At 36.6% G+C, this 21,102-nt stretch overlaps 1 protein-coding gene across 1 annotated transcript; it reads left to right on the forward strand.

The window, feature by feature from the left end:
• The first annotated feature begins 953 nt into the window (after positions 1-953).
• Positions 954-19,976, forward strand: LOC138185891 (early endosome antigen 1-like). Its single transcript, XM_069125213.1, has 9 exons — positions 954-1,457; positions 1,825-2,215; positions 2,360-4,692; positions 5,021-6,890; positions 14,772-14,777; positions 16,633-16,746; positions 17,620-17,810; positions 18,417-18,461; positions 19,424-19,976. Exons 1-9 carry the CDS (start codon positions 954-956, stop codon positions 19,748-19,750), a joined length of 5,781 nt encoding a protein of 1,926 aa, XP_068981314.1. The 3' UTR covers positions 19,751-19,976.
• The last annotated feature ends 1,126 nt before the right edge of the window (positions 19,977-21,102 follow it).

Here is a 21,102-nt window from a genome sequence, read left to right on the forward strand (position 1 = left end):
ACTATATGTATTCAGCCGTTTTACTAGTAAATTCCATAATAGTAATACAAACCGAAGATTGTTTCTGAATGTAGACTGGAGCTTCCTAGCATCAGGGACTTTTTTTAAAATTTAGAGAGCTTTCTTTGAACAGTATCGTACATGTGCCCTGTTGCGAATGTTTCTAAAGATCAGATGTTTTCATGTAGGTGTAAATGTGGATGAGATGTTGAAGCCCGATCCGCTGCTAGTGCACTCCCGAGAAGAAATTGAAAGGCTGCAAAATGCAAACGCGGTGCTGCAAGATAAAGCGAGGGATCTTGAGGAAACTCTTGCCGAGCGCGATTGTTGTGACGATCCTGACGCCACTATCCACTTTCTCAGAGAGAAGATAAGATATCTTAGAGAGGGTTTCGCGCTTGAAAAGAAAGAGTACTGCTCGCTACTTTCTCCGCTTCGTAGACCTTGTTTAATAGTTTCCGCTTCTCAACAATGAATTATTGGTAGCAGAATGATATACGTCATTGTTCATATGTATCTGGACATTTGGTCGATTAACTGTGCTTAAATAAATCTACGACTGCAGAAACATACATAGCGTTTCTTCCAAATTTACATTCACCTGAGGAAATCACACGAACATATTGGTTATATACTAATGTTACGATAATGAAATTTCATATTTTTATTTTAGACATTAATGTTCGACATATGTGATTTATAGTAAATTTTAACTACACTGAGTCTGAAACCTTACATTCCTGATAAGACAAGAGTTGCTTATTTCCTCTTAGGCCTTTTAAATTTGTATTTTATCCATCAAAATGTTTTGTATTTCCAAACCTGATTAATTTTATGACTTCAATGTATCTCTTCTACCAAAACTATCCATGAAACATACTTCTTTGAAAATTTGTTATGGCCTCAGTTGCAAGATGTCAAAGAAATGTTCTTGCCCTGACAGATTGCGAGACATGATATCGGATTTGAGGTTGAAGCTGGCGCAGACCGAAGAGGACATCAGCTGCCCCGCGATATATCGTTTAAGGGCAAAACTGCGTGATCTTATGAAAGGTGAAGCGGCTGAACAACAGATTTCTAAAGTTGTGGAGAAATCGATTGAAACCTTGGTGGATCTTTCCAAGAGCTGCGATGATCTGCGTTTGGAAAACGAACGTCTTCTTGCACAAGTGACAGATTTGCGCAGTGCATTGGTTGATCTCGAAGGAAAGGAAACGCCAGAAACGATATTGCAAACGGCCGAAACAACCACAGTGCCGGAGTATATTGACATTTCAGATTTATTGCATAAGCTGAACAACTGCGAGGATATCGTGGCTGATCTAAGAAAGCAGTTAGAACAAAGAGACGAGCAAATCGATGCACTGAACAAAGAACTGGAATCGATAATCAGTCAAAAAGGTTTAGAGGAACAGATAGAAGCCATGAAAGAGGAACTTAGGAGGAAAGATGACAAGGTATTACATCTCGATGGTCCTAAATTTAAAGTTAACGTCAGCTGGCGATTTCAAATAAGTTTGTAAAACTTATTATATAGCAGTAAAAGTTTGTTAATATTGTAAAACGATAATACCATCTCGAGTATCTAATTACCACGGTTACTTGTCAAATTCTGTAATAATCATATTGGTACTAGTAAATGTCTTCTCTATTGCATAATAACAATGTCTAATCCAAATGAAGATTCGTTACACGCCCCTAATCATAATGAGAACCCGACATATATATAAATAAAATATTTTTTAATGAGATTCGAAAATATAATATTAACCGAAACCATGATACCAATTAAAAAACAATTAAAAAACTGTAGCTCTTTTTTAGATCGCAGGACTGCTGAACAACCTAAGACAATCAGAAATAGACTTGTTGGGCTTATCTTCTCTGAAATCCGAAGTGGAGAACCTGAAATCAGAGTTACATGATCTCAAATCAGAGAAAACTGAATTACTGAATGAACTAAACAAACTGCGAGAAGCACTGAAGGATAGAGACGATCAGATAATAGATTTACTAGAGCAGAGGAACAACTCGGAGAAGGAGTACAAGAATAAGACGGCAGAATTACAGTCAAAACTCGATGAGGCAAATGACGAGATCGATGATTTGAAAGCTGAGATAACCAAACTGAAAAATGAGTTGGAAGAGTGCAAGAAACTAAACGCGAAGCTGGAACAGTGCTGTCTGGACAAAAACGCACTTTCGGAAAAGTTACATGGCTTCGAAGAGGACCTTGCAACCGCGAAAGCGATAATAGCGAATCTCGAAAGTGAGGTGGACACTTTAAGGCGAGACAAGGAAAATTTGTCGAACGAACTGGACGAGGCAAGGAAACAGATGGAAGCGTTCATTGGACGACTGGAGGATGAAAGGGCGGCCAGGACAGCATTGGAGAAGGAACTGGAGAGAGACCGAGATGAGATTGAATTGTTACAGAGGGAGATTTTCGATCTGAAAGATCAGATCGATGCCGAAAGGAAGGAGAACGACGAGCTTCGTGAAACGTTAGAAGCATCGGTCGGCGAGAGGGAAAAGTTGAGGGCTCGGTTAGAGCAGCTGGAGAACGAGAACGATGATCTGATGGAAAGGATAAAGGAGCTAGACAATTTGAATAACCAGTTAAGGAACGACTACGATAGCATGAAGCAGGCTTTGGACAATTTGCAAGCAGAGATCAACAAACTGGAGGATGAATTGGCCAAGGCGAAGCATGAACGCGATGCATTGTTGAACGAGAATAACGGTATCAAAAAGCAGCTGGAACAAGCGATGATGAAGAACGAGAGTCTGATAGCCAAATTGGACGAAGCTGGTAAAGAACTTAATAAACTGAAACTACAGAAGGACGAGCTACAGAAGAGCCTCGATGGGATCAATCTCGAGAACGATTCACTGAAACGAGATATGAAGGCGTTAAGGGATGACCTTGAGGATTTCAGAAGGCAAGCGGAGGAACTAAAAGCCGCTGGTGACGCGTTAAAAGCGACGGATAAGGATAAGGTACTTGAACTTGCAAAGCTGCAAGAACAAGTAGAGAACTGCAAGTTCGAAAAGAATCGCTTAACGAAGGAAAATGATGATTTGAAATCTAAAATAATAGAATTACAAGGAAAGCAGGAGGAGATGGATAAGTTACAGGGAAGAAATACAGATTTACTGGCTGAAGTAGATCTTCTGACAAAAGAATTAGAAAAAGCGTTGGAGGACATTGATCAATTGAAATCCGAAATAGGTTCCTTGAAGGATGGACTCGATAGTTGTGTGGGTGAGATGCAAAAGCTGAGAATCGAAAATGGCGACCTCAAAAAACAGAACGAAACCTTGAAGTCTGAGATGCAAGCAATTACCGATCACTTAATGAAAGACAATGATGATTTAAAAGCAGAAATCTCAGAATTGGAAGAAAAATTAAGTGAATTGGATAAAATGAAACTAGAAAATGTTGATTTGCTTGATGAAGTAAATCGTTTGAAACAGGAATTGGCAAAAGCCTGGGAAGAAGTTGATCGATTGAAATCCGAAGTAACATCTCTGAAAAACGCACTCGATAAGTGCGTGGACGAGATGGAAAAGCTGAGAACTGAAAACGACCAGCTTAAATTGGAGAATCAAGCATTCAAGTCTGATATTCACGGACTTGATGATCGCTTAACGAAAGAAATCGCCAATCTGAAAGCAAAAAACGCGGAATTGGAAGAAAAATTAGTAGCATTCGATAAATTGAAGTCGGAAAATGAGGATTTACTTGGTGAAGTTGATCGTTTGAGACATGAATTGGAAAAAGCCTTAGAGGATATGGATCAATTGAAATCTGAGATAGGTTCTTTGAAAAACGGACTGGATAAATGTGTTGGCGAGATGGATCAGCTGAGAACTGAAAACAGCGGTTTGAAGTCTGAAATTCAGGGAATGAGGGGCGAAAGGGACAGTTTGTCGGCGGAGTTAAATAATCTGAAGAATGAGAATCCTCTTTTGAAAGATGAAAGAGATCGATTGAGTAAGCAATTGAGCGACTGTAAGATGGAAAACGAAAAATTCAGAGTGGAGAAGGCTCACCTGGAAGCTGAAAATGAGAAGCTGAAAGGAGAGATAAACTCGTGCAAGGAAGAGAATGACAAATTAAAAGACGAACTTGGAAAATCACGGGAACAATTGCAGTCATCGAACGACGAATTGAATAAATTAAAGGCTAATCTCGACAGAGCTGAGGAGAAAATTCGGTCTCTGGAGCCACTGATCTCCCGTTTGCATAGTGAAAATGATAAATTGCGGGACGATTTGACGAGTTTGGAGAATGAGGCCAACGACTTCAAAGCAAAATTGGCTAGAGAAACGGCTGACAATGAAAAGATGCAGAACGATCTGAAGATACTGGAGGATCAGGTGCACGATCTAAGTAAGAACCTGGTCAATGCTAGGACAGAAAATGACACTTTGAAACAGGAAAATCAAGGTCTAAAAGCTAAGTTATTAAATATGGATCATGATCTATCGAATTTGAAAGCGGAATGTGTGGATCTGAAACGAGAGATTGCTGATCTGAAGAAATTAATCGATGAATTAAAAGAAAAAATTGCTAAACTGGAAGCAAACATAGATCATTGGAAAATGGAGAACTGCAAACTTCAGTTGGACATTGATAAATCGAAAGCTGATCTTGAGAAAGTCTTGAAAGATTTGCTCGAATGCCAGGTAAATTGTGTTGATTTATAAGTATTAACGTAAAAATGCGTATTTATCTTGGTATTTTTATTATAATATATTATTAAATTTTGGTACTAAATATTATGTTATACATACGTATATGCATAATATACATAAATTTATTAAGTATTTTAGGTATTTTAGCAATAATTTTAATGTTTTAGCGTAATTTTTCATTAAAAATATTTGTATCTTTCATACGAGAAATGCCTTTGTTTATTAATTGTAAATTAATTGAAAAGAAATGAAATATCCATTAATCTACAACACTTGTATCATTTTCAATGTTCCTAAATTTGATTTTAATATCTAATAGGCTTCGAAGAAAGCACTAGAAGCAGAGATGTACCGCCTCAAGATTGAGAAAGACGAGCTTAACAAGAAGCTTGTCGATTTAACATCTCAACTCGAGCAACAGGAAAAAGCATTCGAAGCAGAAAAATCGGCCAGAAATAAGGGTAATTCAGAAATCGCGGCCTTGAAGGAGGAACTGGATGCCTTGAAAAAGGAACTAGGTAAATTGAGAGCTGACAACAACAGATACAGAAACGAAATAGACGACCTAGGAAGACAGCTTGCGGTAACAAAAAATGAACTGGAGAAGTGCAAAGAAGAGGTTTCTGTATTAAGAGATGCCAATAACGCGCTAAAGTCTCAATTGGATCTCTTGAAAAGTTTAAAGGACGAATATAATAAGTTGATGGCTGATTTAGATTCTCTTAAAGAGGAGAACGTAAACCTTCTGCAAGATAGGAAAAATTTCGAAGACGAGTATACTAGGCTGAAAGGAGAAGGCGATGGACAGAAAGCAGAGATCGATAGATTGAGATCAAACTTGAATGCAGAGGAGGCAGCTGCGAAAATATTGAGGGCAGATCTTCAAAATTGCCAAACTGAGAACGATAGGCTGCAAAAACAATTAAACGAAGTGAAAAATGAGTTGGATGAACTAACAAAGGGAAACAATCGTATAAAGAACGAGATCGATAAGCTGAAGAAGGCGCTCGTGGACGCGGAAACAAAGATAAAGTTGCTGGAAAGTGAACTATCCGATTTGCTAGCCGAGAAAAAAGAATTGGTCAACGAACTCTATCGTTTTCGCGAACAGCTAAACAATCGTACAAACGAGCTAGAAGAGCAGATGGCCGCAAAAGATGCGGCCAAGAAGGAATTGGCCGATATGAAGGATGAGCTGACCGCTCTAAAAGCGGCGTTGAATAAGGTTCGCAGCGAAAACGATAAACTGAGAAACGAGAACGAAAAGCTGAATGTGGAATTAACTAAGTTGAATGGGCAATTACAAATTCTGAAGGACGATAATGCGAAGCTGGGAAACGAAAACGCAAATCTGAAGAACGAAAACGCGAATCTAAAGAATGACAATACAAAGTTGGTGACGGAGTTAACTGGAACGAAAAACAAATTGGCAGAAGCGGAGAAACAGCTGAACGATCTAGAGAAAGAAAACGACGACTTGAATAACAAAATAGCCGATCTCGAGAACACAGTGAACGAGCTCGAGCCTTTGAAGAAACAATTAGAAGATGCTAAAAAAGAACTGGATAGGCTGAGGCCAGAGTTAGATAGATTGAAATCAGAGAATGCAGAACTGCAAAACAATTTAAATAACGCCATAGAGGAATCGAATAGGTTAAGAAATGATTTGGACAAATTAAAAAGCGATTGCGACAAATTGAAGTCTGAATTAGCTGACCTGAAGAAGGAGAGAGATAGTCAGAAAGAACGGAACGCAGAATTGGAGAAAGAATTAGCCAAAATAAAGAAAGAGAATGCGAATCTCAAGGGTGAGTTAGCCGATTGTCAAACAGAGAACGAAAGATTGCGTAATGGATTGACAGATTTGAAGTCACAAAATGCAAAACTGCAGGACGATTTAAACACGGCGAAGAACGAAGCGAATAAATTAAAAGCCGATTTGGATAAATTGAAAAGCGATTATGGTGAATTGCGGTCGGAATTAGGTAAACTAAGGGACGAGAAGAATAGGCACAAAGAACGCGATACTGCGTTAGCCATGGATCTGGATAAATTGAAGAAAGAGAATGACGAGTTAAAAGATGGGAATGAGAAACTGAAAAGCCAGTTATTCGATTGCCAAGAGGAGAGGGAAAGGCTACGCAAGGAATTGGGAAAGCTGAAAAGAGAAAATGCAAAATTGAAAGAAGGTATGATAATTATCCTTTCAATTTATTTGGAATCCAAATTAGAAGGGTAAATAGTTGATCTTTTGTTCAAGTCACTTTGCAAATTTAAGCAGAGTGGTTAATGAACGGCATTTAATATTATTATTTACCTTAGACAGTGTTGCATATTATCGACTAAAGAGCAACCGGTCAGGTCAAACCGATCGGTCGATATCGCGTACCTCGAATGACTTAACGTTCAAGGTGGAGGAGATGGAATAACTCGAGTGTTAGATTTAGACGGCACTTTATTTGTATTCGTTGTAGCACTTAACCGAACTAAGTTGGGACTTTATCGTCCTGTGTCTGTAGTCTTCGTTGCTTGTAGTTGAACTAAGTTGGGACTCTGTCGTCCTATGTCTGTACTGTCCGATGGTTGAAGCTGAACTCCCTTTCCCAGTGCCTGATTCTCTCCTCCCGCAGTTGGATTTCTTCTCCCCACCGTGCCCTTCCGGCTGGTCCTTTCCTGGGTTTTTCCTGGCCTCGAGTCATTACGTTTACTGCCCTGGGAGGACCGGTAATTCGAAATTTCCTAATGAGGGAAATGGGCCTGTCCGTACCATAAATGGACGGCTAACTAAAATTCCGAACAGACAGTATCAGGTATAATTTTACAGCGACAATCTTCTCCTCTTATTTCGACTTTAAATTACTTGTGCTCTGATATTTTTAGACTGTAAGAAGAATATAATATATAAGTGACGCGTATGTGTTGTCCGTGATGATTGCAGAGCTGCTGGTTATAGATGTCGCTGCTGGGGTACTGCTGATTTTTTTCTGTTTTTGATGCGAGGAAGAAAAATCGGACTCCGGTCGCCGGGTATTATAATTGTTTTGTATATTTTTAATTTGTTTTCTATGCTTAGTTTGGATTTTCGTCTTGTTAACCATTGCATTTGTCTCCTTGCTGTCTGTATTTTGTATATTATTGATTTAATATGTTGTTTCCATGTAAATCGTGTATCTAGGTGGAGTCCTAAGTATTTGACTTGCCTTGTTTGTGTTATTTGCGTGCCGTTTAGTATAATGTTTGGTGGTATCTGTTTTCGCAGTGTGAATGTAATGTGGTTGCATTTATCGGGGTTTGCTTTTATTTGTTTATCTTGCAGCCACTTTTCTGTTATTGTGATATGTTCTTGTAGTAATGTGACTGCTGTTTCTGGGTTAGTGTGCCTGATTAGTACGGCTGTGTCGTCCGCGAATGTCAGTATCTTGCTATTGGTAGTTGTTGGTATGTGGGCCGTGTATAGTGTGTATAATATTGGTCCTAAGACGCTTCCTTGCGGAACCCCTGCCTTGGTATATTTGACTTCAAAGTATGTGTCCTTGATTTTTATTACGAAGGTTCTGCTGCTTAAATAAGATTTTATTAATTGGTATATTTGCTCCGGGAATTGTCTCCTGATTGTTTGTAGTAGGCTTTCGTGGTTTATTTTGTCAAATGCTTTCTCTATGTCCATAAAGAGGGCTGTACAATATTGTTTGTTTTCTAGTGCTAATATCATTTCATTAGTGAGTCTGTGCATTTGCTCTATCGCAGAGTGTTTGTTTCTGAATCCAAATTGGTGATCTGGTATTAATTTTTTCTCCTCTATTATTGGTTTAAAGCGGGCGTAAATTATTTTTTCTAGTATTTTGGAAAATACGGGAAGTAGTGAAATTGGTCTGTAAGATGCTGTTTGGTGTGGGTCTTTGCCTGGCTTAGGTAGCATTTTGATCTGTGCTAGTTTCCATAATTTAGGATAGTATTGGATTCTTAATATTGCATTGTAAATTATTGTGATTAGTCGTACCGCTTTTGGAGGAAGGTTTTTTAGGATTTTATCATTGATTAGGTCGATTCCTGGTACTTCATAGTTTTTTGTTTTCTCGATTATGTTTCTAATTTCTTGTGCTGTTGTTTTAGGTATGATGTAGTGTTTGTCAGTTGAGGTACTAGTGGTTACTGCATCCTCGTCGATATGACAATTGAGGTTGCTGTTATTGATATTATGTGGTGTAAATGTGTTGCATAGGTGGTTGGAAAATTCTTCAGCTTGCTCTTCGTTGCTTCTTGCCCATGTGTTATCTGCTTTTCTGACTGCTGGGACCAGTTTTAATGTCTTTATTTTTTTTGTGGCTTTCTATAGGGAGTAGTTGTAGTTCTCGTGTGCAGATAGTGACTCAATGAACTTCGTGAACTCGTTGTTGTTGTGTTCTTTTATTTTGATTTTTATTTCCTTTGCAAGTTTATTTAGGTCTTTTTGTTTTCTTTTGATCTATGTTTTTGCCATTTTGCTTTCGCTTTTCTTTTTTCTCTAATTTTTTCGAAGATGTCTGGCGGAATTATTTTTGTTCGTCTATTTGTTGATTCAGGTATGGTGGTTGCCCATGCTGCTTCCTGAATAGTTTCTGTAAGTGTTGTTACTGCTTGTTCGATGTGTTCATGTGTTTTCAATGGGATGTTGCAGTTGATTTTGCTCTCAATTATTTCTTTAAATGTTTGCCAATTGATTGTTTTATTGCATAGTGTTTCTGAATTATTTTGAAGTTTTGGTTTTTTTCTGTATGTAATTATTATGGGTGTATGGTCGTCGTATGTAATTATTATGGGTGTATTATAGTCGGAGCTAAGCTCTAGGCTGGGTGCTATATTTAGTTTATTTGCGTTTAGTCCCTTTGTAACTGCAAGATCAAGTAGGTCAGGTATTTTGCTCAGGTCTGTCGTCCAGTATGTCGGTCTTTCTGTGGATAATATATTGAGGTTATTGTTTCTAATGTATTTGTCCAAGGTTCTACCTCGAGGTGTAGTGATTCTTGATCCCCATATTGTGTGCTTTGCATTTTAGTCTCTCGCTGCGATAAACTTGTCACCTAATTGTTGAAAGTACTCTTCCCACTTTTGAGGTGTAATTTTGTTTCTCGGTGGTACGTATACTGCTGACAACTGAAAATGGTTGCTGCTAGTTTGTACTGTAACGGTGGTTGCTTGTAATGTTCCTTACTGACTTGGCTGTGTAGGTGATGTTTAATGTCGCTTTTTATTATTACTGCGGTCCCTCCGTGTGCTTTTCCTGAGGGATGCTTGGTGTCATAAATGGTGTAGTACGGAATTTTTAAATAACTTTTTGTAGTGAAGTGCGTTTCTGATACGAGTAGTATATCTATGTTGCTACTGTACAGGTATGTTTTGGTTTATAGGGCCCTTTGTTGTGGGCCCTTAGAGTTTCAGGCTGTTATTTTAAGCGTGTCCATTTTTATTTCTTATTTTTTGCTCAGCATGTTTGTGAGTAGTTGTAGCATAACTGTTATTTGTTCCGTTTGCTGTCTGAGGATTGCGTTTTGTTCGATTATCATTTTTGTAAGTATTTCAGTATTTTTAATTGATTGTTTTAGTAGTTCTTTGATTTCTGTAACGTCTTCGGTGTTGTTGCTTTGACTCTGATTGTTAATGGGCGTTTCTTGTCTGATATTTTGTGTTACTTGCGCGTAACTTCGGTTTACTTGGATGTCTGTGTTTCTGATTATAGATTTTATTTCATTTTGAGTTTTCAATGTTGCTTTGTTTTCCGCTGTATTTTGTTGTTGTTGGTAGTTATCAACTGATCTATTGCGAAGTGGTGGAGACAGTTTACGTTGTAGTGATTTCCTGATTTCACATCCTTTATAGAGCTGGCTGGGTGGTTTCCGTTACAATTGTAACATCTAACTTCCTCAATTTTTCCTGTGTATGGGCAGTGTATTGTTAATTGGTTTTTTGCACATTTAACACATACCGGGCTTCTATTACAATAGTTTTTTGTGTGTCCGTATTGTTGGCACCCCATGCATTGAGGTATTTCTTTTTTGTAGCGTGGTGGTTCCACTGTTACTATTGTATTTAGGATTTTTTTGACTTCATATATTGCTTTATTGTTGGTTCCCGGTTCTAGTTCAATTAGGAATAATGGTCGTGGTTGTTTAGTGTCATACCTGGTCATATTATTGATTGATCTTGTTTTATGTCCTATTTTTTTTAGTTCCTCACTTAATTTTTCTATGTTGGTTTTAGGATGTAATCCTCTTATCACTACTTTGTAGCTCCTTTCCGTTTTGAGCTGGTACGTATGGTATATAGCATTTTTCTCCTTAAGTTCGTTTATTACTTTTCTATATCTTTCTGGGGAGTTTGTTTGGATTTTTACCTGTTCCAGTTTTACTTGTTTTATTATGTAATTATCCTTCCCCACTATATTGTTTAGTCGATCAATAAGCGGGTCTATTATTTGCGCCTCAACAAAAATTGGTGGTGGTTTTGTAATGTGTGTTGGTTCAGTTGTGGTTTTGCTTGTTGGGTCATCGTCTTTTTTTTCCGTTAGTGAGCTGAAGGAGTTTCTTAATGGCAATTCCTGCAGCCATCGCTGCTTTTCCGAATCTAGATTTCCTATTATTTTTCTTTTCTTATTGTAACTCGCCACCTTCCAGCTTCCATCCTGTTGTGTTGTTTCTTTGTTCATTTCCATTTCCACTTCAGTTGTATCTGAGCAGTCCTGATCTTGATTTATTTGTTGACTTGATTTTGTTGTGTCTGTTGTTTTATTTATATAATATTGTTCGTCTTTGTTGATTATCGTTGTCGGTGTTATTTTCATTTTGTTTTTCCTTATAGTCTTCTTAATGGAAGACACAGGTTTCCAACATTTAGTTATGGGCGTAGCCGTTCGTGTCTTTATTTTAATCACTTGCCGCACTTTTATGGCGCACTGTACCACCGCTGTTTCACGTCCTCTTAGCTCGGCTGCTAACGAGTGTCGAATCGACTTCTACGTAGTGGAGGCACCAATTGGTAGATCAAGTCATCGGGGTGAGTCGTTTCCATTTTACCCTGATTTTGGAGCCTACTTTTGGATTTTTACCCTAATTAAAGATTTCGTAGTCTTGAGATTTTCTGGCAAAAGAACGATTGATACAGTAGTATTGCGAGGAATAAGAAATATTTGTACTAAATGCACATCACAAATGTTGTCCGTTGCAGATGTTAGTGGTTAGAGATAAATTTTTCATGTCCTCGGTGATAGTTATTTAAAAATATGATATCGCGATTGCTCGTTAAATTTTATGCCAAGGTTTTGACTCAATATTACACAAACTAGCCTCGCTATGTGTAAAACAAAATAATTAATGCCTCTATTAATACCGCTGAAAACGAGATCGATGTTAATGAAGTTGACAATAAGGTACGTCGTAGTGATAAAAGTCGAGTAATCTTTCTTTTCGAAAATTCAAAGATTCATTCGTTACGGATTTCCTACGTACTCGCGTAAATACAGGTCAGTTTGAAATACAATTAATTGATCCTAACATCACCGTACTCAAAAAGTCCTTATGGATTTCGCGAGGAATAGCGCAGAATATACGTGAGAGAATAAGCGAATTAATTAGAGCCAAAAATCATAAGGCCTAGTAATTCACCGTTCGCGGGCCCTATGTTACTCGTGGAGAAAAAGGACGGCTCAGATAGATTGTGTGTAGAATTCCGAGCGCTAAATAAAAACACGGTCGCGGATCGGTATCCCTTACCCCTTATTGCGGATCAAGTCGCGAGTTTGCAAAAGCGAGATATTTTATTAGTCTGGACATGGCCAGCGGGTTTCGCCAAATCTCTATTCATCTTAATTCTAGGAAGTATACAGCATTGGACGATTTGGACAATAAGTTGTTGTTTCCTTCAAATTCTTTTGTGCCTTTGTTCGGTCCATTCGACGTCTTTTATTTGCATAATCGTTTTTCCGAACGGCGATATTACGCTGACTACGTCGAAAACAAGGATTTTTGCATTTTTAGATAACCCTAATAATTTTGCAACTAATAGTTGTCTAAATATTCTAATTTCTTCCTTGCTGCAATGTTTAAACCATCAAAGCGTTTACCACAGAAATCCTCAGAAGTAGTCGTACCAAGTCTTCGGTACCATTTGATTCCTTTTCTAATTGTAGTGGCATAAGAAACCATTTGGTCGGAATAATTTATATCACACTTTCCTTCATTGTATTCGACAACAGCTGGTGGTTTTCATGTTGCGAGCGAACGAAACGAGAGATCATCCTTGAGATTCCTTTGGAAACACGTATGACAGCCAACGTGCCATTCGTACGTTGTTGTTTATTTGGATGATGTTCTAATTGTTGCCTACTCCATAGATCGAGCTCTAAAAAGACCATACACCGTATTAAATACCCTCGTAAATGCCAGATTTTCATCTAATTCTTCTAAATGCTCTTTCCTACACATATCGGTACTCTATTTGGAACATGTAATTCATAACGGAGAAGTTCGCCCCAACCCGGGTAAAATACAAACCTTGAGTTCTTTACCTGAACCAACGACCGTCATACGGCATAGACACTTCATAGGTTTAGTTTCTTACTTCCGCAAATTCGTCTCTAAATCTTCACAGGTAATGAAACCTCTATGCACACTTACTTCCGGTAACAAAAACATAACTTGGACAGATAAACGCGAAAAGATGAGGCAAAAGGTAATTTCCGTCCTGACTGATGCTTTGGTGTTAACGATATTTGACCCTAATCCGATAGGATTACGTACTGACGCTAGTTTGGATGTATATGGGGTTCCTTTAATGTATAAGGTCGAAGGTAAAAACAGGGTAGTGGAATATTACAGCAAAAGAACTAGCCCCGCGGAATCTAGGCATCATTCATCTGGACTAGAGACGTTAGCAGTCGTTAAACGCTGTTAAACATTTTCGCCACTATTTACATGATCGAGAATTTCTTGTTGTTACTGATTGTAATTCCTTGAAGTCATCTAGAAATGGGGTGAATTTAAATGACAGGCTTTACAGGTGGTAGGCTTGCTTACCAACTTTTACTTTTGACATTATGTATCAAGAAGGTAAACGAGAGGCCCACGTAGATTTTTTCTCGCGAAACCCCGTAGACTTGGATCACCGTACGATCAACAATGTCGTAGAGAAATCAATCCGACTGAAATCTCCGAAGATTGGCTATTAGCGGGACAACGTCGCGATCCCCAAATTTCTGAGATCGTCAATAAATTGCAAAACGAGGAGCTCACGGAAAATATTGCGAATACGTATGAATTACGGTTCGGTACCCTTCATCGTAAAATACAAAGAAAAGGCAGAACTCTCTGCATGCCCATTCAACCTCCCAAGAGGTTTTAGGTGATCCGTTATTAACCATGTGCACCAGTCAACTATACACTTAGGTTGGGATAAAACGCTTGAGAAACTGTACGAGTATTACCGGTTCGAAGGAATGACGAAAATATGTTCGTAAATTCGTAGAGAACTGTCATGCTTGTCAAGTTTCGAAGGCAAGTTCAGGTAAAATACAAGCTGAATTACATCCTATACCTAAGACCAGCATACCCTGGTATACAGTTCACGTGGACATAACGGGCAAACTAAGCGGTAAAAGTGATTCGAAAGAATATGTCATTGGTTTGGTTGACGTCTTCACTAAATTCGTATATCTACATCATACTCGTAAAATAGATTCCCTTAGTACCGTTAAAGCAGTTAAGTATGCTATATTTTTATTCGGCAGTTCTTGCTGGATTATTGAATAATAGCGGATCAAGAGAGGTGTCCTACGGGTAAAAAAATAGGTAGAGCGTATTACGCTGAAAATTATGTTCACAATCATAGGAACGACCGGGCGACCGTGGCTAGACGCGATTGGCAAAATACAGTTGGTTTTGAATTGCACCACCAGCCGCGTGACTAAATCGAGCCGATTGGAACTGTTGATCGGTAAAACAGCAAGATCCTACGGCTTGCCCCTACTCGACAATATCGAAGAATAGAGAAGTAGGCATCTCCGATGTAAGACAGCAGGCAATAAAGAATATAGAGACTAGCGCTAAGTATGATAAATATAGTATAATATAAGTATAATAAGTATGATAGATTCGACAAAACTAAAGCTAAAGTAGTTAGGTTTAATCTTGGTGATTTTGTATTACGTAAGAATGGGGAAAGAAATCAAACTAAGTTAGATCCAAAATTTAAGGGTCCATTTGTAATAGCAGAGATTTTGGAAGAAGATAGGTATATCTTGAAAACATTCGACGGCAAACGTTCATACAAATATAGTCATGATAGGTTGCGAAAAATGTCAGATAGTTGTATTCCTGCTGAGTTGGACGTCAGTAGTGATGGCAACAACAGTGACCATGACGATATGAGTACCCCGATCTCCGAAGGTCAATAGCACGATGGCGGAGTGCGTTCGCACGCGTTTCCCAGGGCAATCGATGTGATAAGATTCATTGGGACATGTGATGCTTCCAAGAGCGACAGGTGTGATAAGACTCATTGGGACATGTGATGCTTCCAAGAGCGACGGATGTAATAAAGCTCAGGGAGACCGTCGAACGATACTCTATGCTCTAGTGCGATCTAGAAAGTCTGGGTACGAAATCGAAAATGGTCAAACATGCCTTTACGATCTGACTGACAACTCACAGGACACAACTGGCACCTTGAATACTAATTATAACATACTAATTTTTGTTCTCTTTTATTTCTTCCGTTGTCAAACCCCCGAACGAAATTTTGTTGTCGCGCTGGACCCCTGGCTTATTTGAACATTTAGTTAAATTGTAAATAATGTCAGTTGCGTCGAATCTAATGGTGGAAAACGCAATATTTTAGTTACACACGAGGACGTGTGATAGTCAGAATGGCCGTGTCGGAGATGAAAGGACATCGGAGCCTTCCCTTTGGAACTTCGAGAAAATCCCTTAACACCGTAATCTAGATTCTATTATAGGTGTAATTAAACAATTGTCGTCATTCGATCCGATTGTATTTGTCCGAGATTTGTGATAATGAGCTTGGGCTCGAGGCGATAACCAGTCGCCGAACGTAGCCGTGGTCACGGACAGTAAACATTCCAACGGTTTCTGTCCCGTGGCTCGCCACACGCAGACCCTATTCTTCAAGTAAGATGATTGCCAGATGTCGATGCGTCTTCGCAGTACATGTTCGGCTAGCCTGAGGGCCCATTATAAATCTTAAGATTTAGTTGGCTAAAGTCCTTCAGACAGACAAACAATCTTTGTCCCAGCTACGGGAAGATAGGAGAGACCTATTTTTCAACGAACGGCGTCTCCCACTAGCAACTTTCCCTCGAGGGCGGCTAGCATCTTTTTCTAACCACCGATATGGAGATTGACCAATTAGCAGCAACGCCAATTTCTCTCGCCTTCTAAACGAAGGCTATCCTCGACGAATCCAAGGATCTCGTGTCCTTAGACACACCCCATCATAGTTTTCCTCTGCAGCATCATCGCGACGGAAAGTCATTCTCGTCGTATTAGCGAGTTACTTAGCGTCTGTACGCTCAGTGGATATTCCACGTTTTAACAAAGAGTCCGACTTAGATTTTGTGAGCACGTTCATCCATCATCCCGTTGACCGCGGATTCGTTATTGAACCTAGGATCATTGTCATTAGTTTCTCGAGTATTTAATTAACACGGTTACTTGTCCAATCCTATAATAATCGTATTTGCACTAGTCGATGTCTTCTCTATTGCATAACGACACTGTGTAATCCAAACAAAGATTCGTTTCACGCCTCTAACTCTAAATTCCAACCTTCTCCGATATATATATATATATATTTTTATGTATAAAATATATATATTTTATATATATATATATATATATATATATATATATATAAAATATTTTTAACGAAATCAATTTTATGTAGTGAAAAAGGCGGAGCCCAAGGAAACGGAAATGGACAAGGATATTTTGGATGACTGCGGTGATTTCATAAAGGCGAATGAATTACTGGTGAAGAAATTCAAAAAACAGAATGAAGGTAAAAATTACATTAACTTTTCTACAAATAAAGAACGCGAAAGTTCCGAAGACTGATTTTTATTGTTTTATTGCTTGTTACAAATGCAAATTCATGATGAAAGCAACTGTTATTAACGAATGTTACTGAATACGACTATTTAGAATTTTTATTTGATGCAATTCCTGATCTTAATCTAAATGAGCTTACGATCTTAAAAACTTTGCCGATTCTATAATTATTTATAAAGATCTCATTGTCAGTAGCTCATATAAAAGTGTGACTAGTATAAAAAAAAAGTATAATTGAAATAAATCGTATTTATATTAATACCTCTCAGTGACGTGTATCGTAAATCGAATCGAATTAAATTTATTTAATTTTATTGTAAATATTTATAAATACCCAATGTTTATATAATATTATATATACTACAAATATTTTTCCTCGTTCCTTGAAAAAGATGAAAGTGCATGAATAGTTCAAATTTCAAGAATTTTTGCTTCCATGCTTGCTTTAAAATGAGAAATAAAAGTCCATCGTGGTTACATCTAATTTTTACATTATGATGTATATTACTAAATACGACGCAATATTATGCTAATTAAAATGATAGAAGAGGGAAATAATGATTATAGCTGAACAAAAAATCATGAATTTTTAAAACGAATAAGAGATAAAGTTTCTTAAATAAAAATATGTTAAATGAAAGAAAGGTATATCGAATTGCTTCCAAATTCAGAGTTTTAGAGTTTCTATTATTTTAACAATTTACATTTGATAGTATTCATAGTCATAACCTATTAGATCTTTAGTTATTAAAGTATATTGTATTCCGAATTTATATCTTAAATTACAAAGTGTAAAATGTACATTTTGTAACATTTAAAATAGGTGTGCTGCGCATTCGGAATTATATTAGATATTTGGAAGGTAAAGCTACAGAACCGAAAATGGCGGACAGGCCGGAAGAAGAACTAGAGATTGATCCAGTATTAAGGAAAGACATTGCAGATTTGTTGAAGAAATCTCACGATTTATCTAATGATATCTATCAAACTGAACAGGAAATAAAAAATCTTGGAGTATGTATAACATATGCGATAGATAGGTATATCAAACAAGCTTTATATTTTAAGTATTTTAAGTCGTATATTTCGAAACACTAACATGTAACATATTTAACAAGGGAATTGATTTATTGATAACATATCAAGTGATTGTTTCTGTTTTTTTGAATAATTTCTTACTAAAGCAGTTTTCGAAATTTCTTTTATTTTAAACTATTTTGACAACTAAAAAGGTAAGAACCTAAATTAAATTTATGTTATTATTTTAAAGTTTTTAAGGATAAAAAACTGTGACTATTGATAAATGATAAACGACTTTACATTTCTTCTATTATAATTAGGTATAATTAGGTATATTCGTTTTATTGAAATAGTCTGCATAATAATATCTATTAAAATAAAAATCAACACATTGTTCTGGTTTTTTTTCGTAATATTTAAAAATGTATAAAAGCATAAATATTTATAGTATATTTAAATATTTAAATAAAATATGATTCTTAATAATAAGGATACTTAATAACAGTATTTATTAACAATTAGATGTAGCTTTGCGGAAAAACTCATATTTATATGTATATGTATTAATATGATCATTTATTATTTTAATGTAATGCACAGGCTAAACCTGGCGAGGGCATTTTCGATCCTGACAGCTGGCTAAACGTAAGTCCGAAGACGAAGCCCATTAGATATACTAGCAGAATTTACATAGTATTGGAATTTTATTTTTGTATATTTCTAATGGCCGAATGATTCTTGTTAATCGGGACTTGGCACTAGCTACAATTTTTATGCAAAAAAGATTTCCTTAATGAAAGGTGAGAGAAACATATTTATAGATAGATAATTCAAATCTTTGACAAAAAAGCTCCCATTTAAAAATGTAAGAATGAAAAAATGTATTGTCATAAGCTTTCGCGTGAAATAGTTCTAAATTCGAATCTTCAACAAACGTAATAAATTATAACATAAACGTTAATAATTCATGCGTAATTTCTCATAAGAGAAATTTGAATTTTTTATTTCCCATTTTACCTGCAAATTTATTGGTATTGATTATATCTTTCAAATCATCAGTTATTAAGAATCGATGCTGTAACATTATCAAGAATTTCTATAATGAAAAATAATTTAAAAAGCGCTTTATTCATATATGGATAAGTTTAACATATAGATAGTACAAATATTTTTTGATATATACGAATATTGGTGCGTTATTGAATTATGTAATATTGATATAATATTGTATTACCCCGACGTTGGTTACCGCATGTGAATCACAATGATATGGATTAGTGATGTTACTTACTAACTGAATAAGCCTGATAGATCTAATAAATCATTCCGTACTTCAGAAATTAATAAATGTCCTACATTCTCCGTTCTATTAAATTGAATGTCCTAAATGTATCTTCAAATTGAAGTAAAAATTTAAATAATATAACTTTAAGCAAATTACATTAATAATTTTGTTCATCTATCAAAAAATGGAATATTTCTAACTGAATTGTCAGCTTTATCAATTGAATCTATTCTCTGTGATGACAATTTTTTAGTTATGTCCATAAAAATACGACATTATGTAAATATTTTCCAATCTTTTCCTTTGTTCTTTTTCCTTGCAGTCGTTGACATTGACACAGTTAGCTGAGCTTCACGATAAGATTTGTCAGTTGACATTGGACATGGTGCACCAGGACAGTAGAGCGGCGCCGTGCGATGGTTATGAACCAGCGACTCCGTCAAAGGCGGATTATAATATTTTGAACCAGCGTATAGCTGCTTTGCAGAAACAGATAGCGGAAAAGCAAATGGAGGCAGGCTGGAAGCTTCAGGAACTGAGGAGGGCTCTTCAAAACGAGCAAGCTAACTTAATTCGAATCTCCGATCAGATGAACTTTGAGAGAAAACGCAATTTGAACCTTCAGCATAGCATGGATGATTCACCGTAATCCGGTTTTCCTTTAACCTCGTTCATCGTTCGACGATCGTTTTCTCCAAGACATTCCATGGATGAGAAGAATTATATTCCCTCGGTTCTTGAAGCTAATGAATTTAACGGATGCATAGTGAACTATGAGATCACCAGATCGTACAAGAAAACATAAGTCCTGAAATTGTGTTATCAATGATACATCTATTTCTTATTTAAGGATCGCCGATGTAAGTATATGTAAATAAAAAGTATGTCGTTACAAAATTAATATTCGAACTTTCTTGTGTGATTTGTTGTTTTCACGTTAGTTCCGCATCTCTAAATGTTCAATACGTTAAAAATGAAAATTGCCCGACGAAATAGAAAGAGGGCCTTGATATTCATAAGAATGCGAACAATGTATTGTAATTCACTCATAATTCTGGCAGTTGAATGCAATTTTAAATTAAAAAAAAAAGTTGCTTTGTAATTACATTTCAGGTAAGCATAATCCAAAATATCAATAATTAAAAAAACAAAATGGAGTTACATGTGAGAACAGAACAGAGGGTGGCCTTGCTTATGTGACAACGACCATACCCAAATCCACGTCATTCCATACTACTAACACTAGATTTTTCCATTATTTGCTTTGTTGTTAATTGCGAGTTGGAAGCTACACGCAAAATTGCTCGCCTATCACGATCGGATAACGATGACGGCCGACCAGTACTTTTCTTTTTGCCATAATCTTCAACATTTTTCAAGAAATTCTGTATTACTTTACGACTTCTTCTTATTACTTTCTATATCTTTGCTACTGATAACTGTTGCTGCTTTAGTTCAAGAATTTGCTTTTTTTCAGACTTGTTTAATATTTTTCCGCGTTCCATACTTACAAATTTATATAATATTGCACTGTTATCTTTACTCCTTGATAGATCATAAACTACTGAGCAATTTCTAAACATACTAACAGAGTGTGCTATCATTTCGTTCTTAGAAAAAAACAATTTTTTTTGTTACACACTAAACCGCATAATATTTTTAATTATTTTCAACGAACCGCATATTCTGAACTCATAATGTTTTAATATTATACGTTACAGACGAAAAACTTTACACGCGTCATTGAGAAATTAAAGATAGCACATCTGGGCTATCTCTTTGACAAGGAGTGTATGTTATAATATGTAAAATGATTATAATTAAAATGTAAAACATAAAAGAGATTATAATTAAAGTGGCATAGTGAAAATAAATATTGCAAGTATGTATAGATACACATAAATATTGGGTCATCTGCTGATTTCATAAAGGGACAATTGAAATGTTAGTAAAAATCAATTATGAATCCTCATAACTAATTTTTTGGGTACCGAATAGTGA

The sequence above is a fragment of the Bombus flavifrons genome, chromosome 13 (genome assembly GCF_040668555.2).
Source record: "Bombus flavifrons isolate JBK064 chromosome 13, iyBomFlav1_principal, whole genome shotgun sequence".
In the NCBI taxonomy this organism is placed as follows: Eukaryota; Metazoa; Arthropoda; class Insecta; order Hymenoptera; family Apidae; genus Bombus; species Bombus flavifrons.